At 43.0% G+C, this 18075-nt stretch overlaps 1 protein-coding gene across 3 annotated transcripts in view; it reads left to right on the forward strand.

Moving 5' to 3' along the window:
* Positions 1-16613, forward strand: part of LRRK2 (leucine rich repeat kinase 2) — a 1446345-nt gene extending 1429732 nt beyond the window's left edge. For all 3 annotated transcript variants that reach the window (XM_069229760.1, XM_069229761.1, XM_069229762.1), the window contains 3 exons: positions 8667-8726; positions 12406-12535; positions 12641-16613. In XM_069229760.1, the coding sequence (XP_069085861.1) occupies positions 8667-8726; positions 12406-12527 (182 nt within the window). In that variant the 3' untranslated portion in view covers positions 12528-12535; positions 12641-16613. The remainder of the gene's footprint in view (positions 1-8666; positions 8727-12405; positions 12536-12640) is intronic.
* Positions 16614-18075: the final 1462 nt, after the last annotated feature.

Genomic DNA, 18075 nt, shown 5'->3' on the forward strand with positions numbered 1-18075 from the left:
ATGTGAGCGATATCTCATGATACTGGTATGCTTCATATCGTACTGGAACGTCCGCAATGTCATATGTGTGAAATGTGTGCGTTCGTTGGTCAGCCCCAGGAAAGGCAACCCAACAGTAAAATGTTTCAGTTTGGTATGCTTCAGTTGCTTCTATAATCAAAGTAACCTCCCCACCCTCTTCTGTAAGGCCATGCGCTAATAAATGTTGTGTAAGTGCATGTCTAGCATTTGCAGGAATGTCTATGGTATTAGCCATAGGTGTTTAGAGAAACGGAACACCAAAATAGGGGAAGTTTTTCCTTTTGTGAGTTCGAGCTCGAACAACCTACAGCCTAATTAGGGGTTACCCGTTCGGCTGAGGAGGATTCTCCCAAAGACCACGGACGTCTCCGTATAATGGTACTGAGGGTACCTGTTGTCTGTGAGACAGTGATAGTCAGGGTATCCGTAAATTAGTGCCTAAACACCATCGTTGGTGGCGCCATGTCGTAGTTTGGACTCTTGCTCTGAGCAAGACTGCTGGTCTCAGGATGACAGTACTTTCGTTTGTAGGTGACTAAGGCCCTCATTCTGACCTTGGCGGGCGGCGGAGGCCGCCCGCCAAAGTCCCGCCGTCAGGTTACCGTTCCGCGGTCGAAAGACCGCGGCGGTAATTCTGAGTTTCCCGCTGGGCTGGCGGGCGGTCGCCTTCAGACCGCCAGCCAGCCCAGCGGGAAAGACGCTTCCACGATGAAGCCGGCTCGGAATCGAGCCGGCGGAGTGGAAGCTGTGCGACGGGTGCAGTTGCACCCGTCGCGTATTTCACTGTCTGCGCAGCAGACAGTGAAATACATGTAGGGGCCCTCTTACGGGGGCCCCTGCAATGCCCATGCCAGTGGCATGGGCACTGCAGGGGCCCCCAGGGGCCCCGCGACCCCCCCTACCGCCATCCGGATCTCGGCGGTCCGACCGCCGGGATCTGGATGGCGGTAGGGGGGGTCGGAATCCCCGCGGCGGTGCAGCAAGCTGCGCCGCCGCGGAGGATTCAATGGGGCCGCGGTACACTGGCGGGACCCCGCCAGTGGTGCCGGTCCGACCGCGGCTTTACCGCCGCGGTCGGAATCCCCATTGGAGCACCGCCGGCCTGTCGGCGGTGCTCCCGCGGTCCTCCGCCCTGGCGGTCAAAGACCGCCAGGGTCAGAATGACCACCTAAGTTCCTTCCTACAACTAGTTGTAACTGTTGTCCAAACCTTACCGGCTTACTAGCAGTACCTCACCAGAAACACAATAGTAAAAGGTGATTTGTAGCAGTCGCTTACGCATGGACTCAAAGTAAGATCTCTCAGGGTTGTTGTGGTTAAACGGAAATTACCCTTTTCTCACAGATTTATTATGTCTCATACAAACAAAGGCAATAACACAGATGCAGTGAAGTTATAATAGTTTTTATTCAACATAACTGCAATTTGTGATAAGTTGCATGAACTGCAATGATCAGGATAATGAATATACCAAGTAACAGTATTGTGAAGAGGAGAGTCATTGTTATAAAGACCCCCACCATTATGCAATATATGAAAGAAATATATGTATATGTAAAAGAAATGGAATAAGCCCTAATACCCTAAGGAGAGTAAGTCTAACCTCCTACCTATAAAAGGAGAGCTGGGTTCTTTAAACCTAATCTGCCAAAGCCGTGTCCATGAGAGGAGCCCCCAACCCTCGTTACCTTGGAATGAGGTCTCTATCTCAGACTCCGCAGGGACACGAAGACTGGGTCAGCGTCAAGATGACTTTAGCATCGGTATCAGCGATGGTGGCGATGCCCTCTGGTCGGAATCCCTCTGATTATCTGTCTAAAAGTGTGTTGTATTTATACAGATTTACAAGGTCCCCTGACATAAGTGTTATTCATAACAATAGATAACAGGCATGCTTGGGACGGTAATTAATATCAACAATCCCTCGAAAGTATAGAGAGGGAAAATCCCTAAGTGTGAATGCCTACTGTATGTTTGTCTTTTGTGCTTGATCTTGACGCCTTGGCGCAGTGACACTGATAATAGAACCCATAACAAGTGGCGTAACTATAAACAAGCCTGCCATTTTAAAGGAAATAAATAATTAAATGATCTAAGACAGAGCAAGCTAAGTAGGTTAAAAGTCACTGGGTGACGGGGGCACGAGTTTACAAGCCTACGGCTAAGCTAACTCCTGTTATCCCGCTAAGACAAACTAGGATTCACCACACATTGTATTGCCCCAATGGCATCATGCAATGTTTTTAAAAAGTTGGTACTATAGACTACCAATGTAAACAGTACAAATGTGATACAAAGCTGTGTCTGTTTGATGTTGTGATTTGTACTGAATCACTTGCTTGTAACTTTCAATGGATGATGTGGTGTGCGGTTAAACTTAATAAAATTGATTATAAAAAAAAAGTTAGACATGTACCTCTTGGTTTAACATGTCCAGGTAGTGAAAAACTCTTCAATTCAATTTTCACAGCTGCCAGCGGCCTATCTCTCCCATAGGTTAACTTTGAGATTGCCTGAAAACATATTTCAAGTGGGAAGAGATAGAAATATGGAGTTTGTTTCCTTTAGACTCACAATTTATAATCACAACTTTTGGTGTAGTCGGAGTTTAAATTGTAAGTCTGAAATTAGAAAGTTGGTGTTTTCTTTCTTTAACCATTCTGTGCCTCTTTCTGTCTCTGAATACATATCTGCGGTAGATGACAAATTTACTTCGTGCATTCCCTCTAGACCAGTGGTCTCCAAACTTTTTAATGCCACGCTCACCCTGTTGAAAAATAAAAAGTCATTGGGGCCCCCTTCCGAATTTTTTCACAATTATTTTATAAAGATGGCAATGTTTAAATTTGTCTAGATGTATTTAAACATTGCAGTTAAGTACTGTTACCTTTTTAAAAATGCAATAACATGTTTTTGCTTTAAACAAAACACTGTTATTTGTGTAATGACTGTTTTGACCAGAGCTTTCGCCCCCCCTGGGATCACTTTAGGCCCCCCTAGGGGGCCCGCCCCCCAGTTTGCAGACCCCTACTCTAGACAATCACACACAAAGGGAGCTTGGGTGTGACATTTGCATTCTGATGGCCTATCACCTGACTCATGGGTCTTCCTGTGCTAAATGGGAAGGTAGGAACTGACACCTACAACTGAATAGGGCTGCTGCACCTTTCTGCACACAAAGGGCTGAATACCCCTCTGTAGAGTGTCTGGAGCCAGAGAAGCAAGGGAAGGGACCTTGTGGATGGACTGCCAATTTGCAACTTGCTCTGCTGAGTTGACCTGCTGCCTCTTCTAGAGAGAAGTACCACCCCTTCTCTACAATCTCAAAGGTCAGTCCATGTTGAGCGCTTCTTCATATGCCAAGTCAGCATGTGTAGCGCTGCTTCATCTACCAGCCCAGCATGTGTTGAGCGCTTCCCAGCATTCTGCAACACCGCTCTGTGTCCGGCCCAGCCAACCTCGATGGAGGGCATCTTCCCATGGGTGTCTAGGTATCTAGACACCTACAGGGTACTGTGAATAAGAGAGCTGGCCGACGGCTCAGCCCCTGTGTGTGCATACCCAGTGAGACCTCACGCCGCATCTCTGTGCTATGTGTTATGTGTTTCTGCCCGCATTGACTTCCAATCTTGAGGGGCAGGGGAAGCCAAGATACCCTGCAAACCATTCCCATCTTGAACCGTGATAACCTATGCAAATGGGGATTTTTGTCATTTGGGTCAAAGTTTAATCAGATAAATATTCCCTATTTTTCAAAACCGGTTTGGAATCTTTTTGTGGTGTTTCAATGTGTTACTGTAATTCAAGCGCGGACACATACTTTACATATTGCCTCTTAGGTTAAGCTTGACTGCTGTATGCCAAGCTACCACAGGGTGAGCACAGGTTAATTTAAGAAGTGTAACTGACTGTCCCTGATTAATTTGTGGTCCTTACTTGGACAGGGTGCATACGTCTGCCAAATAGAGACCCAATTTCTAACAATATGTTGTTGCAATAGTAACCTTACTAAGTACAAGAGGAACCACAGGTTCAGACATTTGGTGTATCTGCTTAGCTGAGGAGTCAATGGGGTCAAGATACCATCTGTGGGAGTATGACTCTAAGGAAATGCCTCCTTGGCATGGTTACCCCTGACTTTTTGCCTTTTGCTGATGCCAGTTTTGATTGAAAGTGTGCTGGGACCCTGCTAACCAGACCCCAGCACCAGTGTTCTTTCCCTAAACCGTACCTTTGCTTCCACAATTTGCACAGCCCTGGCACTCAGATAAGTCCCTTGTAAATGATACCCCTGGTACCAAGGGCCTTGATGCCAGGGAAGGTCTCTAAAGGCTGCAGCATGTCTCATACCACCCTGGGGACCCCTCACTCAGCACATGCACACTGCCTCTCAGCTTGTGTGTGCTGGCGGGGAGAAAAAGACTAAGTCGACATGGCACTCCCCTCAGAGTGCCATGCCAACCTCACACTGCCTGTGGCATAGGTAAGTCACCCCTCTAGCAGGCCTTACAGCCCTAAGGCAGGGTGCACTATACCATAGGTGAGGGCATATGTGCAAGAGCACTATGCCCCTACAGTGTCTAAGCAAAACCTTAAGACATTGTAAGTGCAGGGTAGCCATAAAGAGCATATGGTCTGGGAGTTTGTCAAACACGAACTCCACAGTTCCATAATGGCTACACTGAAATCTGGGAAGTTTGGTATCAAACTTCTCAGCACAATAAATGCACACTGATGCCAGTGTGGAATTTATTGTAAAATACACCCAGAGGGCATCTTAGAGATGCCCCCTGAATACCAGTCCGACTCCTAGTGCTAGGCTGACCAGTTTCTGCCAGCCTGCCACAACCAGACGAGTTTCTGGCCACATGGGAAGAGTGCCTTTGTCACTCTGTGGCCAGGAACAAAGCCTGTACTGTGTGGAGGTGCTTCTCACCTCCCCCTGCAGAAACTGTAACACCTGGTGGTGAGTCTCAAAAGCTCATGCCTTTTGTTACAGGACCCCAGGGCATTCCAGCTAGTGGAGATGCCCGCCCCTCCGGCTACTGCCCCCACTTTTGGCGGCAAGGCTGGAGGAGATAATGAGAAAAACAAGGAGTAGTCACCCACCAGTCAGGACAGCCCTTATGGTGTCCTGAGCTGAGGTGACCCCTGCCTTTAGAAATCCTTCATCTTGAGATTGGAGGATTCCCCCAATAGGATTAGGGATGTGCCCCCCTCCCCGCAGGGAGGAGGCACAAAGAGGGTGTAGCCACCCTCCAGGACACTAGCCATTGGCTACTGCCTCCCAGACCTAAACACAACCCTAAATTTAGTATTTAGGGGTACCCCAGAACCCATGAAATCAGATTTCTGCAACCTGAAACAAGAAGAAGGACTGCTGACCTGAAAGCCCTGCAGAGATGACGGAGACGACAACTGCTTTGGCCCCAGCCCTACCGGCCTGTCTCCTGATTCGAAGAAAACTGCAACAGCGACGCATCCGACAGGGACCAGTGACCTCTAAAGTCTCAGAGGACTTCCCTGAAACAAAGGACCAAGAAACTCCCGTGAACAGCGGCTCTGCTCAACAACAGCAACAACTTTGCAACTTTCTTGCAACTTCGAAAGACTTCACTCTTCCCGCTGGAAGTGTGAGACTTCACCTGCTGCACCCGACGCCCCCGGCTCGAGCTCCAGAGAACCAACACTACAGGGAGGACTCCCAGGCGACTGCGACCTCGTGAGTAGCCCAAGACGAGCCCCCTGGATCCCCAAAGCAACGCATGCAGAGAGAATCCAGAGGCTTCCCCTGACCGCGACTGCCTGTAACAAGGAACCCAACGCCTGGACCAAGCACTGCACCCGCAGCCCCCAAGACCAGACGAAACCAAACTTCAGTGTAGGAGTGACCACCAGGCGACCCTCTGCCTAGCCCAGTCAGTGGCTGGCCTGAGAAGCCCCCCTGTGCCCTGCCTGCACCACTAGAGTAACCCCGAGTCTCTCCATTGCTTCTAATACAAAACCTGACGCCTGCTTTGCACACTGTTTCCAGCTGCCCCTGTGCCGCTGAGGGTTTGTTTTGTGTGCCTACTTGTGTTCCCCCAGTGCTCTACAATATCCCCCTGGTCTGCCCTCCAAGGACGTGGGTACTTACCTGCTGGCAGACTGAAACCGGAGCACCCCTGTTCTTCATAGGCGCCTATGTGTTTTGGGTACCTCTTTGACCTCTGCACCTGACCGGCCCTGAGCTGCTGGTGTGGTAACTTTGGGGTTGCCTTGAACCCCCAACGGTGGGCTGCCTATGCCCTGGAACTTAGACTTGTAAGTGTCTTACTTACTTGACAAACTAACCATTACTTATCTCCCCCAGGAACTGTTGATTTTTTGCAGTGTCCCCTTTTAAAATAGCTTATTGCCATTTTAACTAAAACTGTGTATGCTTTTGCTATAATTCAAACTTCCTAACTTACCTGTGTGGAGTACCTTGCATTTTATGTATTTACTTCAAATCTTGAACTTGTGGTTCTAAAAATAAATTAAGAAAATATATTTTTCTATATAAAAACTTTTGGCCTGGAGTTAACTCTTTGAGTGTGTGTTTGTCATTTATTGCCACAAAATAGAGCATTAGAATTATCTAATTTTGCCACTATCTTACCTCTAAGTGGAACCCTTGGACTCTCTGCCCACTATCTCTTACTTTGAGATAGTATATACAGAGCCAACTTCCTACAGTGACTGAACAGCTCTAATTTAGGATCCTCAACCTAACACTGCAGCAATGCCTTGAAGCCCTAGCTGGCCTGGGCAAGCCAGCCTCTGGACTGGTACATAGAGTAGCCCCCTGTGGGACTGGAGTGCAGATAAAGGGGGAAGGCCTCCATCACCCTTAGTGCACCGCATGTTCGTTGGGCATCTGGTGCTAAATCATTCGTAGACAACCTGATTTCGTAAGTAGCAGAGCAGTTATTTTGGGGAGATCTATTGAAAGTCATCATCTGAGCCAAGGTTTTGTCTGTCTGTGGGCACCTGTGTCCACCTAGACTCTCGTTGATTGGAGTGCAAGCTGTGAGAGACTGTCTCCAAGTGTGACAAGGGGGCCTTCCTCTTCCACCCTGTGACCAAGTGCAGGGATGGGGTTGCAATCCCTCCCAGGTCATCAGAGAGACCAGATGGCCGGTGCAGGCACCAGCGGAGTTGCTTGTAGATAAGAAGAGGGAGCGCCCTGAGCACTGGCCTTGTATTGGCTCCTGTGTTCTGGTCACTCTGGTCATCAGGGTGGCCCAAGATATATAGTTACCAAGCTGGCTGACCAGATGACCAACTGGTGGGTGGCCAACCAACCAGATGACCAGTTGATGGCTGGTCGACAGGATGAGTGGCGGGCCCATTAGAGCAGCTAACTCAGATAACCAGCTTTCTTAATTTGACTTACATCCAGGCCTAGTAATGACCAAATGTATTCAGAATCTCTATTACAGCCAGACCTGATGCTTGAGGCTTGGTAATTAACATAAGTAGATCCTCAGCACATAACAACATCTTATCTGTGGCTGTCTTCAACCAACCACACTTGGCTAGATTGCTTAATCATATTTTACTAAATTTAATCTAACTCACCAGCTGTAATTGTTTACGTTACGTTACGTTAGAACAAAATAATTGAATTAAGTAAATTCAATATAATTTATAATTTAGCATAGGGTTAGACTTTATGTAACAAACATACAGCAATTAAATTCCATTTTAGTTTTACCATAAGGGAATTTTATTATTTATTGTAACACATTTTGAAAGTTAGATACTTGGTTGTTATTAGCATATTTAATCATACATGTCTGAATAGGTAGTATGGTAAACTATAACACAAATATTGTTAAAGTTGTGGTTAGTATACACTGATGAGATTAATTCAAATGTGGGTTTAGGTTAAGAATTATTTAATCAATACAAGGTTTAGCATAAAGTTATCAATAAGTTGTTTTTTTTAACTTAAGGTAATTTACTTTAAAATAAAGGATTAAGGCTAATATAACGTTACCAGAGTTCAGTGTAATAAATGTTGGAACCTGGACAGTCTTTCGTAATTTGCAGGCAGTTGCTATAAATATAGGCCTGCTCATGATGCATTTTTTGACTGCTTGCTGCCAGTCCCGTCTGTTCCGTCTTAGAGGGCTCAGACCTGCAGTGATCCTTTTCTAGTTCAATACACCTTGTCAGTGCCATCTTACTGTAGCCGTTCTGTGAACAGAGTGGTGAATCTAGCACACTGAGGCAGTATACAAAAGTGGCTTTACTGTAACCCTGTGCTTTTGTTACTATCTTTGAAAGCAAGCCACATAAAAGCTGGTTTGCAGATAGGCAGAACTTCATAAAGAAGGTTGCTGAAAACCTGTAATAAAAAACACCTAATATACAGACAGATATGAAGAAAAGGTAGTATTCGCTGTGCCTTGCTTTTAAGAGTTAATGTTAAGGGCAATAGCAAGTTGCAGTATATGAATATGTCCTTTTATCTTTATAATACTCACTGCCTTGTCTAAGGGCCAGTTGCAACCACTTAGGTGGTAGTTGACCTGTTGAAAGTTGTATAAACATGTTATTGTTCATGTTGTATCTGGTCACTGGAGATTAACAATTCCAATGTGTATTTTTTATTTCAGGAAAAGCCAAAACTAAAAATGTTGTGCTGGTTTTAGGATGTCGATTTACACCACAGAAAGGCAAGTATATGTAATTGTGTTGATTTCTTGATTTCAGTCAGACAAATGCATTTGTGTACATGACACAAAATCTAAGACTAAATCAATGATGAAATGGCTACAAAGTGATCTCGAGACAATCTACAATTTATTGAAAAATTAGGAGAACGTGAGCTAAATTCTCTTTTGAGAGCACGATCCATATGAGTCAATAGATTGCCTCAAGGAGAAGAGCCACGTTTTGAGAAGTTTGAAAATTTCAATGAGCGGATTTCAGAGCAGATGTATAAAGGAAGGGAGATAGGTCCAAATTGATGGGCCCAGAACCTGGAAAGAGCTTCTGCCCTCTAAAAACATCTTTTATCCTCACTATTGCCCTTAAATTGAAAATGTAATTAGTGAGACATATTAAATTCCAAAGAGGAATGGATGACACTATTAAATTAGTCTAGTTTTGTTGTTATAAATAAAGGCGCGTGTCCTGAAAAAAAAACAATCTATCTCTCTCTCATTCTCTCCCATAAACTCACGATGATGCAATCATCGATAACACGTAGGCTTAGGTCACGGTTCTTAGTCTGCAATATTTTTGTGTGATTAGTTTTTGACTCTAATTGTGTGTTTGTGCAAGTGTGCCTCTTTTAAAAGTTAAAACACACACAATGTATTTAGTATCAGCGGCGGCTCCTCCACCATTGCGGAGGAGTGTCACCCCCTCTGCCCCCCAGGAGCAGCAGCAGCTGCAAAACTTTAACAACGAAAGGATAATAAACTGTGTTTATTATCCTTTCGTTGTTAATGGGGCAGGCCAGTGGGGATGACGGGGACAAGGAGAGTGCTCTGTGCACTGCCTTCAGTATGGATGTGTATTTGGCCGGCTGTCTCGGGCCGGCCAAGCACACATGCGTGCACTGTGCTCCCTCCAGCCTGGCACTGTGTTGCCGGGCTGGAGAGAGCAGGCACAGGCTCCCAGTCCACCTGATAGGCCCTGGATGGGCGCTCCAGCCAATCCTAACGCTGCTCAGAGCAGTGTCAGGATTGGCAGCAGGGCAGGCTGGGAGCATGTGCCTGCATGCGGTGACCAGAAAAGAGGATCAGCTTGGCGGAGCAGGTACGTTTTTAATTTTTTTATTTTATTTTTTAACTCAATGTTTTTGTCCCCACATGTGCCGACCTGCCCTTTTAAGTCACAGCGAGCCGCGACTGTTTAACACTTACCTTGACCGAAAGAGGTGCACTATCCTCTCCCTCTGTTCCCTGCTGTGTATTAACTCTCTGACTACCTGCTTAATTTTCTTTCTGTCGTTACTTTATACTCAGTGTATCATCTCTGCATGGCTCATGCTTTATCATCTTTCTCTGCCTCCATGTTCTGTAATCCTTCTGTCATCTGTATTTAAGTCCGATCAGCTCCTTAAACCACTCCATACTTACACAGAGTCTCATTCTATGTGCCATCTTCCAGTTTCCAGTTATGTTATAAAACTTCAAGCAACTCACCTTACATGTTCTATTTTGGCAAAACAACACCTTTTAACCATATATTCCAAGGACACCCAGGAACCAGATGTAAATTGGAAAGCTTCATGACCTTGCCAGGGTATGAAGAGCTATGTAAATGCTACAGTTGAACCACCCAGAAAGCCGTTTAGATCTCAAAATGGGTAGGAAAAAGCTAAATAAATGTAAGTAGAGTAAAATGCTTATTTTCCTTTTTCCATCCTAGAATACACATAACTCAAATGCATAGGCAAAACTAATAGTCCTGACTTGCATTTTCAGTTATTAGCCAAACCTATTGGTGTTAGGTATGTTTATTCTTCCATGTGCTTTTAAAGGAAGCAAAATGCTGTTGGAGGCAGTGGATCCTGATATCAGTTATACAGTTAACAAGCATTGGCAATGTCTAGCTTCAAAGGAATATTGTATGGTAGTGTGAAACATTACCCACAAATATCATCGGAATGGATGTGTATTTGTGAGGAAGCAAAGAACTGTAGAATAATATTTGTGGAGATTTAAAGATAAGGTGAGGGTTTCATTGCCAAGTTAGAAATAAACATTCATGTAAACACAATAAATTATCTAAGACACTTTATTAGCATTATAATGTCATGGGTGTGCCCCTGCAAGTTTAGACTCAGGCAGCTGGATGAATAAACAAAATGATCCCAGCTGTGTGGAGGGCAAACATGCATTTTTGTGGAAGCACACACCATCTGCCTAATCAAAACATGTCCTTGCTCCCAACATGTGGGGGGGGAACCAAAACCCCACTTTAGTGATGCTCATGTTATTGTCTGGTGACAGCTGCACAGTCAAGCTTAGCCATAGAAAAGCATATTTGAATGCCATCAATAATGTAATTGTGTAGCAATCACTTGGCCTGAGTAGTTAAACAACCCTTTTTGACATGTGTTCTGGACATAGTTCAAAGGATGGATCCTTTTACAGAAGTATGTGGGGGTGAGACATATAAGAAAGCAATTGTTGAAAAGTGGACTATATTTTTGTATATATTGAAGCAATAGCGGTTCAACAGGAATGAAAGACGATGGATTGTGGAACGAAATAGTTGCACAACATGGAAAAATTTGCAGCTGCACATGTGCTTTAGATTTGTGTATTGGCATGGAAAAGGAGGGTGAAGATGGGTGGCCCTCATTATGCAAGACGTGATTGAGGGCTATTGTAAACCCAGACATGGATGGAGCTAGATACAGATAATTGCAGTGGCTGTTGTAATGGTGAAGCCTATGCAGGCAACAGGATAAGCAATGGGAGGCAACAGGAGGAGGCTTGGAAATGCCCAGGCAGAATTGTGAAGCACTTATTCGTTAGAGCAGTGGTTCCCAACCTCTTGACTTCTGTAGACCTCCACTTTATCATTACTGGAACCCAGGGGACCCCCACTGAATCATTATTGGATTCTGGGTACCCCCTACTGAGTCATTACCGAAATCTGGGGACCTAATCTGTTAATATTATTTAACTTTCTAAGCAGTTGCGGACCGCATGAGGAGGCTTCGTGGACCACCAGGGGTCCCCGGACCACAGGTTGGGAACCACTGCGTTAGAGTACATGACATTGTTAGAGCACACGGAGATCAAAAATATCTGGGGATACACAGTAAGTGGATGAGATTTCTTACATTTTTACTCAGAGCTATTAAACCCCAAAGGTAAAGTGTCAGAAATGGCGATCCGTTTGTGATATTGGCAAGTTCCTAATGTTTAAAGGGCAGTCGGGCTTTTTGTAGATAAGTGCACATTGTTATAATCCAATGTGCTATATTTTCTGATTAACTGCACATAGCAAACACATGTAACCACCTGAGAATGTATTTGAAATAAAGTAACAAAAACACACAATCTAGTAAGTTTGAAAAAACGCCCTGTTTATAAGGGATAATATAGCTAGTGTTTAATAAATATCAAATCTAAGGCTTTGCTAGCAATACAATCACGAATAAAGTACCGGAGAAACTGTCACTGTTAAATTATTACTCTTAAAATTATTGACGATTAAGGAGATGAATCTCCCAGCATATTCCGCCCCATCCAGAGAATATGTCCGCGGGTATTGCTTTGTGAGATGAGATTGTGTTTATGGCACATTCATGTATTATTTATAACTGGTGCTCTGAGGCCAATACAGTACTGTTATAGCTCTTTCACCGTTTCGATCTTTGTCTTCTAGAAGTGCAATCCTTTCTTTTTGTCTGGAATGCTAACCTTCCACATGAGGTGCACAATTTGAAAAAACATATTGAAATGAGACAGGAGCTGACAGATAAAATGAAAAGCTTTTCTTTGGACTAAAAGCTTCGGTAAGTTGGATTCATTTTAGGTGTGTGATCCATTAACCCTTTAAACCTTGCAAAGTATTTGACTGTGCCCGTTTTTCTTTTTTTATTCTTATTTGTTTATTGCAGGAGCTAGATTTTCATACCTCAGATACCCAGTGACTTTCTCTCCAGAAATAATGGGCCTGGTGCATAAATGAAGGATGAACAGATTTCTGAATAACTTTTCTAAAACGCTGTATTATTGCAAATCATCTGACAGATCTCTTGAAGCTCCACGTGCCTGATAAAACTTTGGATATTTTGTCGCTTGCTGTATATCACAGTCATGGGACACGTCGGAGGTCACATTACACCCAGCATATTGCAAAGAACTAAACTTATTCAAAGTGCCCCAAAGTAAAATTCCGAAAAGCGTGCCTTAGAAAGAAGGGCGAGACAGTTGGGCCAAAAGCCCTGTGTGGAAAAGATACAGGATTCTATAATCCTTTGTTGTACAAAGATTTTGTGTAACGGAATTTGTCTATCTAGTACTCTGCTGTTTTTAGTACCAACTCGTGTATTCCCCCTACATAATGTGAATCTTGTGCTCATCTTGAAGACGACGTTTCAGACCCTGCGGGGGAATTTGTTCTAGTAGCAGTTGTGTGTTTCCTCAAATCTGGGAGGCATGTACTTCTCCTTCAAAAACGGTATGAACCAGTTGTACCTATTTGTATGTTGTTAAATGTTTAACTGTGTAGCCTGACTTGGAACAATAGCTATCAGTGCCTTTTTTTATCGCCAGTTACAGCCCTGCTTCTTCTGTTTCTGCGTTTATGTACTCAAAGTCAAGTTTGACATCTCTTTTTAATGCTGTCTTCCATCAACCAAATGATTCTGATGATTTACCAGCAAGGCAAATTTAACTTCCACTAAAAAAGTCAGCTTGAAATATATATTTTCGTGGGCTGTCTCACCCTCCTAAAATGTTTTATAAGGAAGGACCACAAGCAGTGTGTTTCCTTCAAATTTTAAAACATTCTTGATACAATTGGTTTCTAGGCATGATCAGCTTCATAAATAATTCTCTTTAGAACTACGACAGTCTTATTGATCATGGGTGATATGCTCATCATCCTGGGTGGATGTGAAAAAGAATTGTCAGTGTTCACTAAACCTTTGTTTGGTTTTGACACCATTGGCCATGAAACATAGTACAGAGGTGCAAAATTAATACCCGAGTATCACTAACAAGGTGGGTGATTAGCTGGCATCGTACGTCAAGACCTGGAGTAAAATGTGTTGTGCCTTCTGACCCGATCCTGTGCTGGTGCAGGCACCATTATTGCAGAGGAACTAGCTCGTTGAAGCAGTTTCCTTTTCAGTAACATTCCTAATGTGAAAATCCGTAAAATAAAACTGGCACTAGGTACACTAAAACATTAGGGCTGTGGATGCCATGCCTGCCAAACTCACATCACATCCATTTGAAAGTGGAAAAAGTCGGAATATTGCAGGGTTTCCAGTCATTGGGTCTGAGGTTTCATCACCTGAAACTGTTCACCTGATAGCCCACTGACCACTGTGCTGCCAGGTCATGGTGAGAGGTGCTGTGCCCTGTAGGGTGCAGTGACTGGATCTGGTTTTTCTGAAAGATATGGCAGACTTTGACAGGCAAATCAATTAGTGCCCCCCATTTGCAGGTTTGCACACCAGACCCATTGATTTGTTTTGTTTTACTAAAACAACTGTGCAAACTGCTTTGCCTACAGTGCATCGGAAAGGTTGGCAGATGCACTGTTTCTGGGAGATAGTGGTGATCTCAAAATATGGAGGGCTTACCTCCATGAAGTCAGGGTAGGCCATGGCCTCCACTGACCTCGTGGGATTATTTAGGGCCAGTGGACGTTCCAAGTCTCTTTAATGTTGTCCTAATTGAATAAATAAAATTACGGTAAAGTTACATCTGCAAGCTTAATTCTTTGAGATATACTTGGTCAAGAAATTGTAATCTATTCTGCAAGCCTATAAATATGTATTAATTGCCCCGACTTTCTCATGTATAATTTTAGAGACTGATTGGGCAAATAATGGCCCAATTCTTCTCTGTCAATATTCCAGAGATTCCACAACTGCGTCATGCCTTATATGTGAACCAAAGAACCTAAGAAACTATGGGCCAGATGCATCAAGCACACAAAAATGCATTTTGGTATGTATGAATCACAATTTGTCACTGAATTGCAATTTGGAATTGCAACTGCATACTGATTCGGTATCAGGAAGGTGCGTGTCAAGGGCGTTCTTTCCTAATATCGAATCACAGCAGTATGTATGAATGTTTTGTGACCAAAATGCTGTTGCAAAACATTCACATTTTACCACCTACTTCAAGGGACCCCTTCTCCTTTGTGAATGCATGCAAAAACATTTCTTAGGAGCAGGCAGTAGTTATACAGACCACTGCCTACTCTTAAAAAAAAAAAAGGAAAACAAAACTTAATTTTTCTTTTTTAAACGTATCCTGTTTTCCTTTAAGGAAAGCGGCCGCTTAAAAAAACCAAGATTGCTTTATTTAAAAGCAATCACAGACATGGTGGTCTGCTGCGCCCAGCAGGCCACTATCCCTGTGATTGTAGCCATTCACAATGTATCAAAAATTGCAACCTACCTCATGAATATTAATGTGGTAGTTTGATTTTCGAGCCAATGGGAATCGCTAAATGAAACTCCTCAAGCTTCATAAATTCAAATAGCGATCACCTAATTGTGATTTGCAGAAAATCGCAATTAGGTAATCGCTATCCAGATACATGATATATATGGCCCTATATTAGCTCCTGTTAGAGGCCTTTGTTCATTTTAAAGAACTGTTTATTCATAAAACCACACATCAACCCACTAAAATAAATGCTGTTTGCTAATTATGTCAAGTACAAAATAAGCAACTTATTTAGCAATGCAGTGAGCCAACCATCTCCAAAATGTCTAAAAGCAGTCATACATGTCTTGGCCATCATTAGTCAAATGAGTGTAATACATCATCTAATGGTAGGTCTGTCTAGCTTTTGAATGTATAAACCAACAAATCCCACCATTAGGAGTCTCTTCTCACCAACCACTGACCAAATGGTGTGCACAGACTCCTTTGTATGTGGACTGTGTGAGGTGAATCTGTCCCACCCTTTTAACCTCAGTTAAAGCTGTGGTGACGAGAAGCAGCTCTATCAAATGCAAAGCAGGTACTGTTCATTTCATCACTTGCGCCTAAGTTTCAGAATACATCATAGTGTTGATGGTAGGAATGCTGTAAAATTAATATTTTGAATGCCCACATTGCAGATGTATGCACAGGAAGGCATGGCTGGTTTCCCCGAGACCAACAAGGTATGGTATACATCCAGCGGACCATCCAACCTGTCAAGAGGTGGCTGCAGAGGCCCCCACCAAATAGTGGCTTACCACATGGCTCTCCTCCAACTCCTTGTCATTACTGACCTTGCTTGTCCAGGAAGTCAGGTGCATATGGCTGGATAGGCTGTAAAACAGCCTGTCATTCATTTATCCCTCTGTGCCAAGAGGGACAGATATGGGTGATTAATTTCTTCTCAAGCATTACTGCCCAGCAGAACCATTTTTGTGTTACCTTAATAGTGAATGTGGTATGTTTAGATAGAGTTGTAGGTGGTAAACGTTACGCGAAGAGAGCCATGAGGTTTTCAGGGTTGCCCTCCATTCTTTTACCTTTCTTTTACATTTTTGAAACATATTGAAAAGGGTTATTTGTAAATGTTTCCTGATATTTCATTTAAATTTAAACCTGTTGTTCTCCAGTATTTATATTTTAGTTTCAAATTACGCTTTATGTATAATATAATTATGTGACATGTGGCTGTGAAGACCACTGAAACGATGTCATGCCTAAAGTACCTTTGTAAGTGTTTAAAATGTTGTTGCAGGACCTTTGGGGTTTCTGTAATTTGTAACTAAACGTTAACTTTGATACGGAACTGCATTTGTATAATGACAATGTTTGAAAGACAGTTTTTTTCTACATTTTTGTATGTTCTCACTGAAGCATTTTGTGTTCAAAATAAACGTTTTTAATCTCTGGCTCGGCCATAGGTTGAAACAGATTTCATTGTAACATAAGTATAAAGAGAGAATTGTGTTGCTCTTGCAATAAAAATAATGTCGAGGTTCATTCAAGAAATTTCGGTCTGGGCCTCTCAAGCTATCATAACTGTTTACAGGTTGTGCATTCCGTTGTGTGTTTGTGTTTTACATCCTAGATGCTTTCTATATGTTATTATCACAACTGTTTTGATTTCTGACTTTTTTGACAAGATATATCATAGCGTTCTGTTCAAAGCTCAACACTGTAACAGGCATAACCATAGGACATTAGCTAACAAATTTCTTTGTTTGTATTAGTTCATAAGATGAAATCTATTTTACTCTGACTAAATTCATTAACGGGGATTAAGGGTATGGCTATACCCCTGATCAGGTGATCACAGATACAGTATCTTAGGGCAAAAAAATACAGTGGTTCAAAAACATCACACAGTCCTTTATACTCCTCCATTTTTAGGCCTGGATGACGTCACACCATCAGTTCTTTAAAATGAGTTCAGGAAGAACTACAGAGAGTGAGTGGACTTTGCGGTAGCCCCCATCAGTCATTCGTTTTCATGCTTTTTTCAAGGGTTTCTGTGATTGGGTGGGCTGTCAGTCATACCTACCTACCTCGTGTACCTAACGTAGCTGCCATATTTAGCTAACGTATGTACTATACCTAAATTACCCTTCTTACTCGCCTTACCTAACATGCCATATCTAACTCCATGCTTACTCACTTGGTATAGCTATGGATCATACCTACCTATCATATCTTATCAAACATACGTAAAGTATCATTCCTGCTATACCAAACTACCAAGTGCTTCCAGTGACCTGCCATATCTACCTTACTACCTTACCAAACAAACCACACCTACCCATGTAGCTACCTTCCATACATAACCAACCCTACTAAATCTACCCACCATACCTAGTGTACTACATCTGCAACACTTAACCTACCATACCAAACCTAACTCCACACCTCAAGTCTGTATAGCTTACACCTGTCCTAAGTTTTCAGTTTTATAGGCAGAAAGTTAAGTTTATGTTGATTTTAACTTCTGAAGACATTTTAACTTGGCTTTGAAATATATGTATCCTTAAGATTATTAAACCCTTTGATCAAAATAATACATCATAGATGTCCCACATTCTCAACTTTTCACTAGAACACCACTGTGGTTGCTGCAACGTCTTCCAAACTAATAGGCACCACTTTACAAACACTCATAGTGCGCCTTGCAGTAACATAAATCTAGCAGCAAATCAGCAAATGCGCAACAACCACTCTTTACTCCAATAAGTTACAATTTAAATTAAACAACAGTCATCCACTTCAACACTTACTAAATCTTCAAAGCAACTTTAAAATTAACAAAGAAGTAAAAAATTAACTTTTCTACTAACACCTTTCCATTGCTGTCTTTCACCTTTACTGATTACTACTGTACTCCAAC

This window comes from Pleurodeles waltl, chromosome 4_1, assembly GCF_031143425.1.
Source record: "Pleurodeles waltl isolate 20211129_DDA chromosome 4_1, aPleWal1.hap1.20221129, whole genome shotgun sequence".
Lineage (NCBI taxonomy): Eukaryota > Metazoa > Chordata > Amphibia > Caudata > Salamandridae > Pleurodeles > Pleurodeles waltl.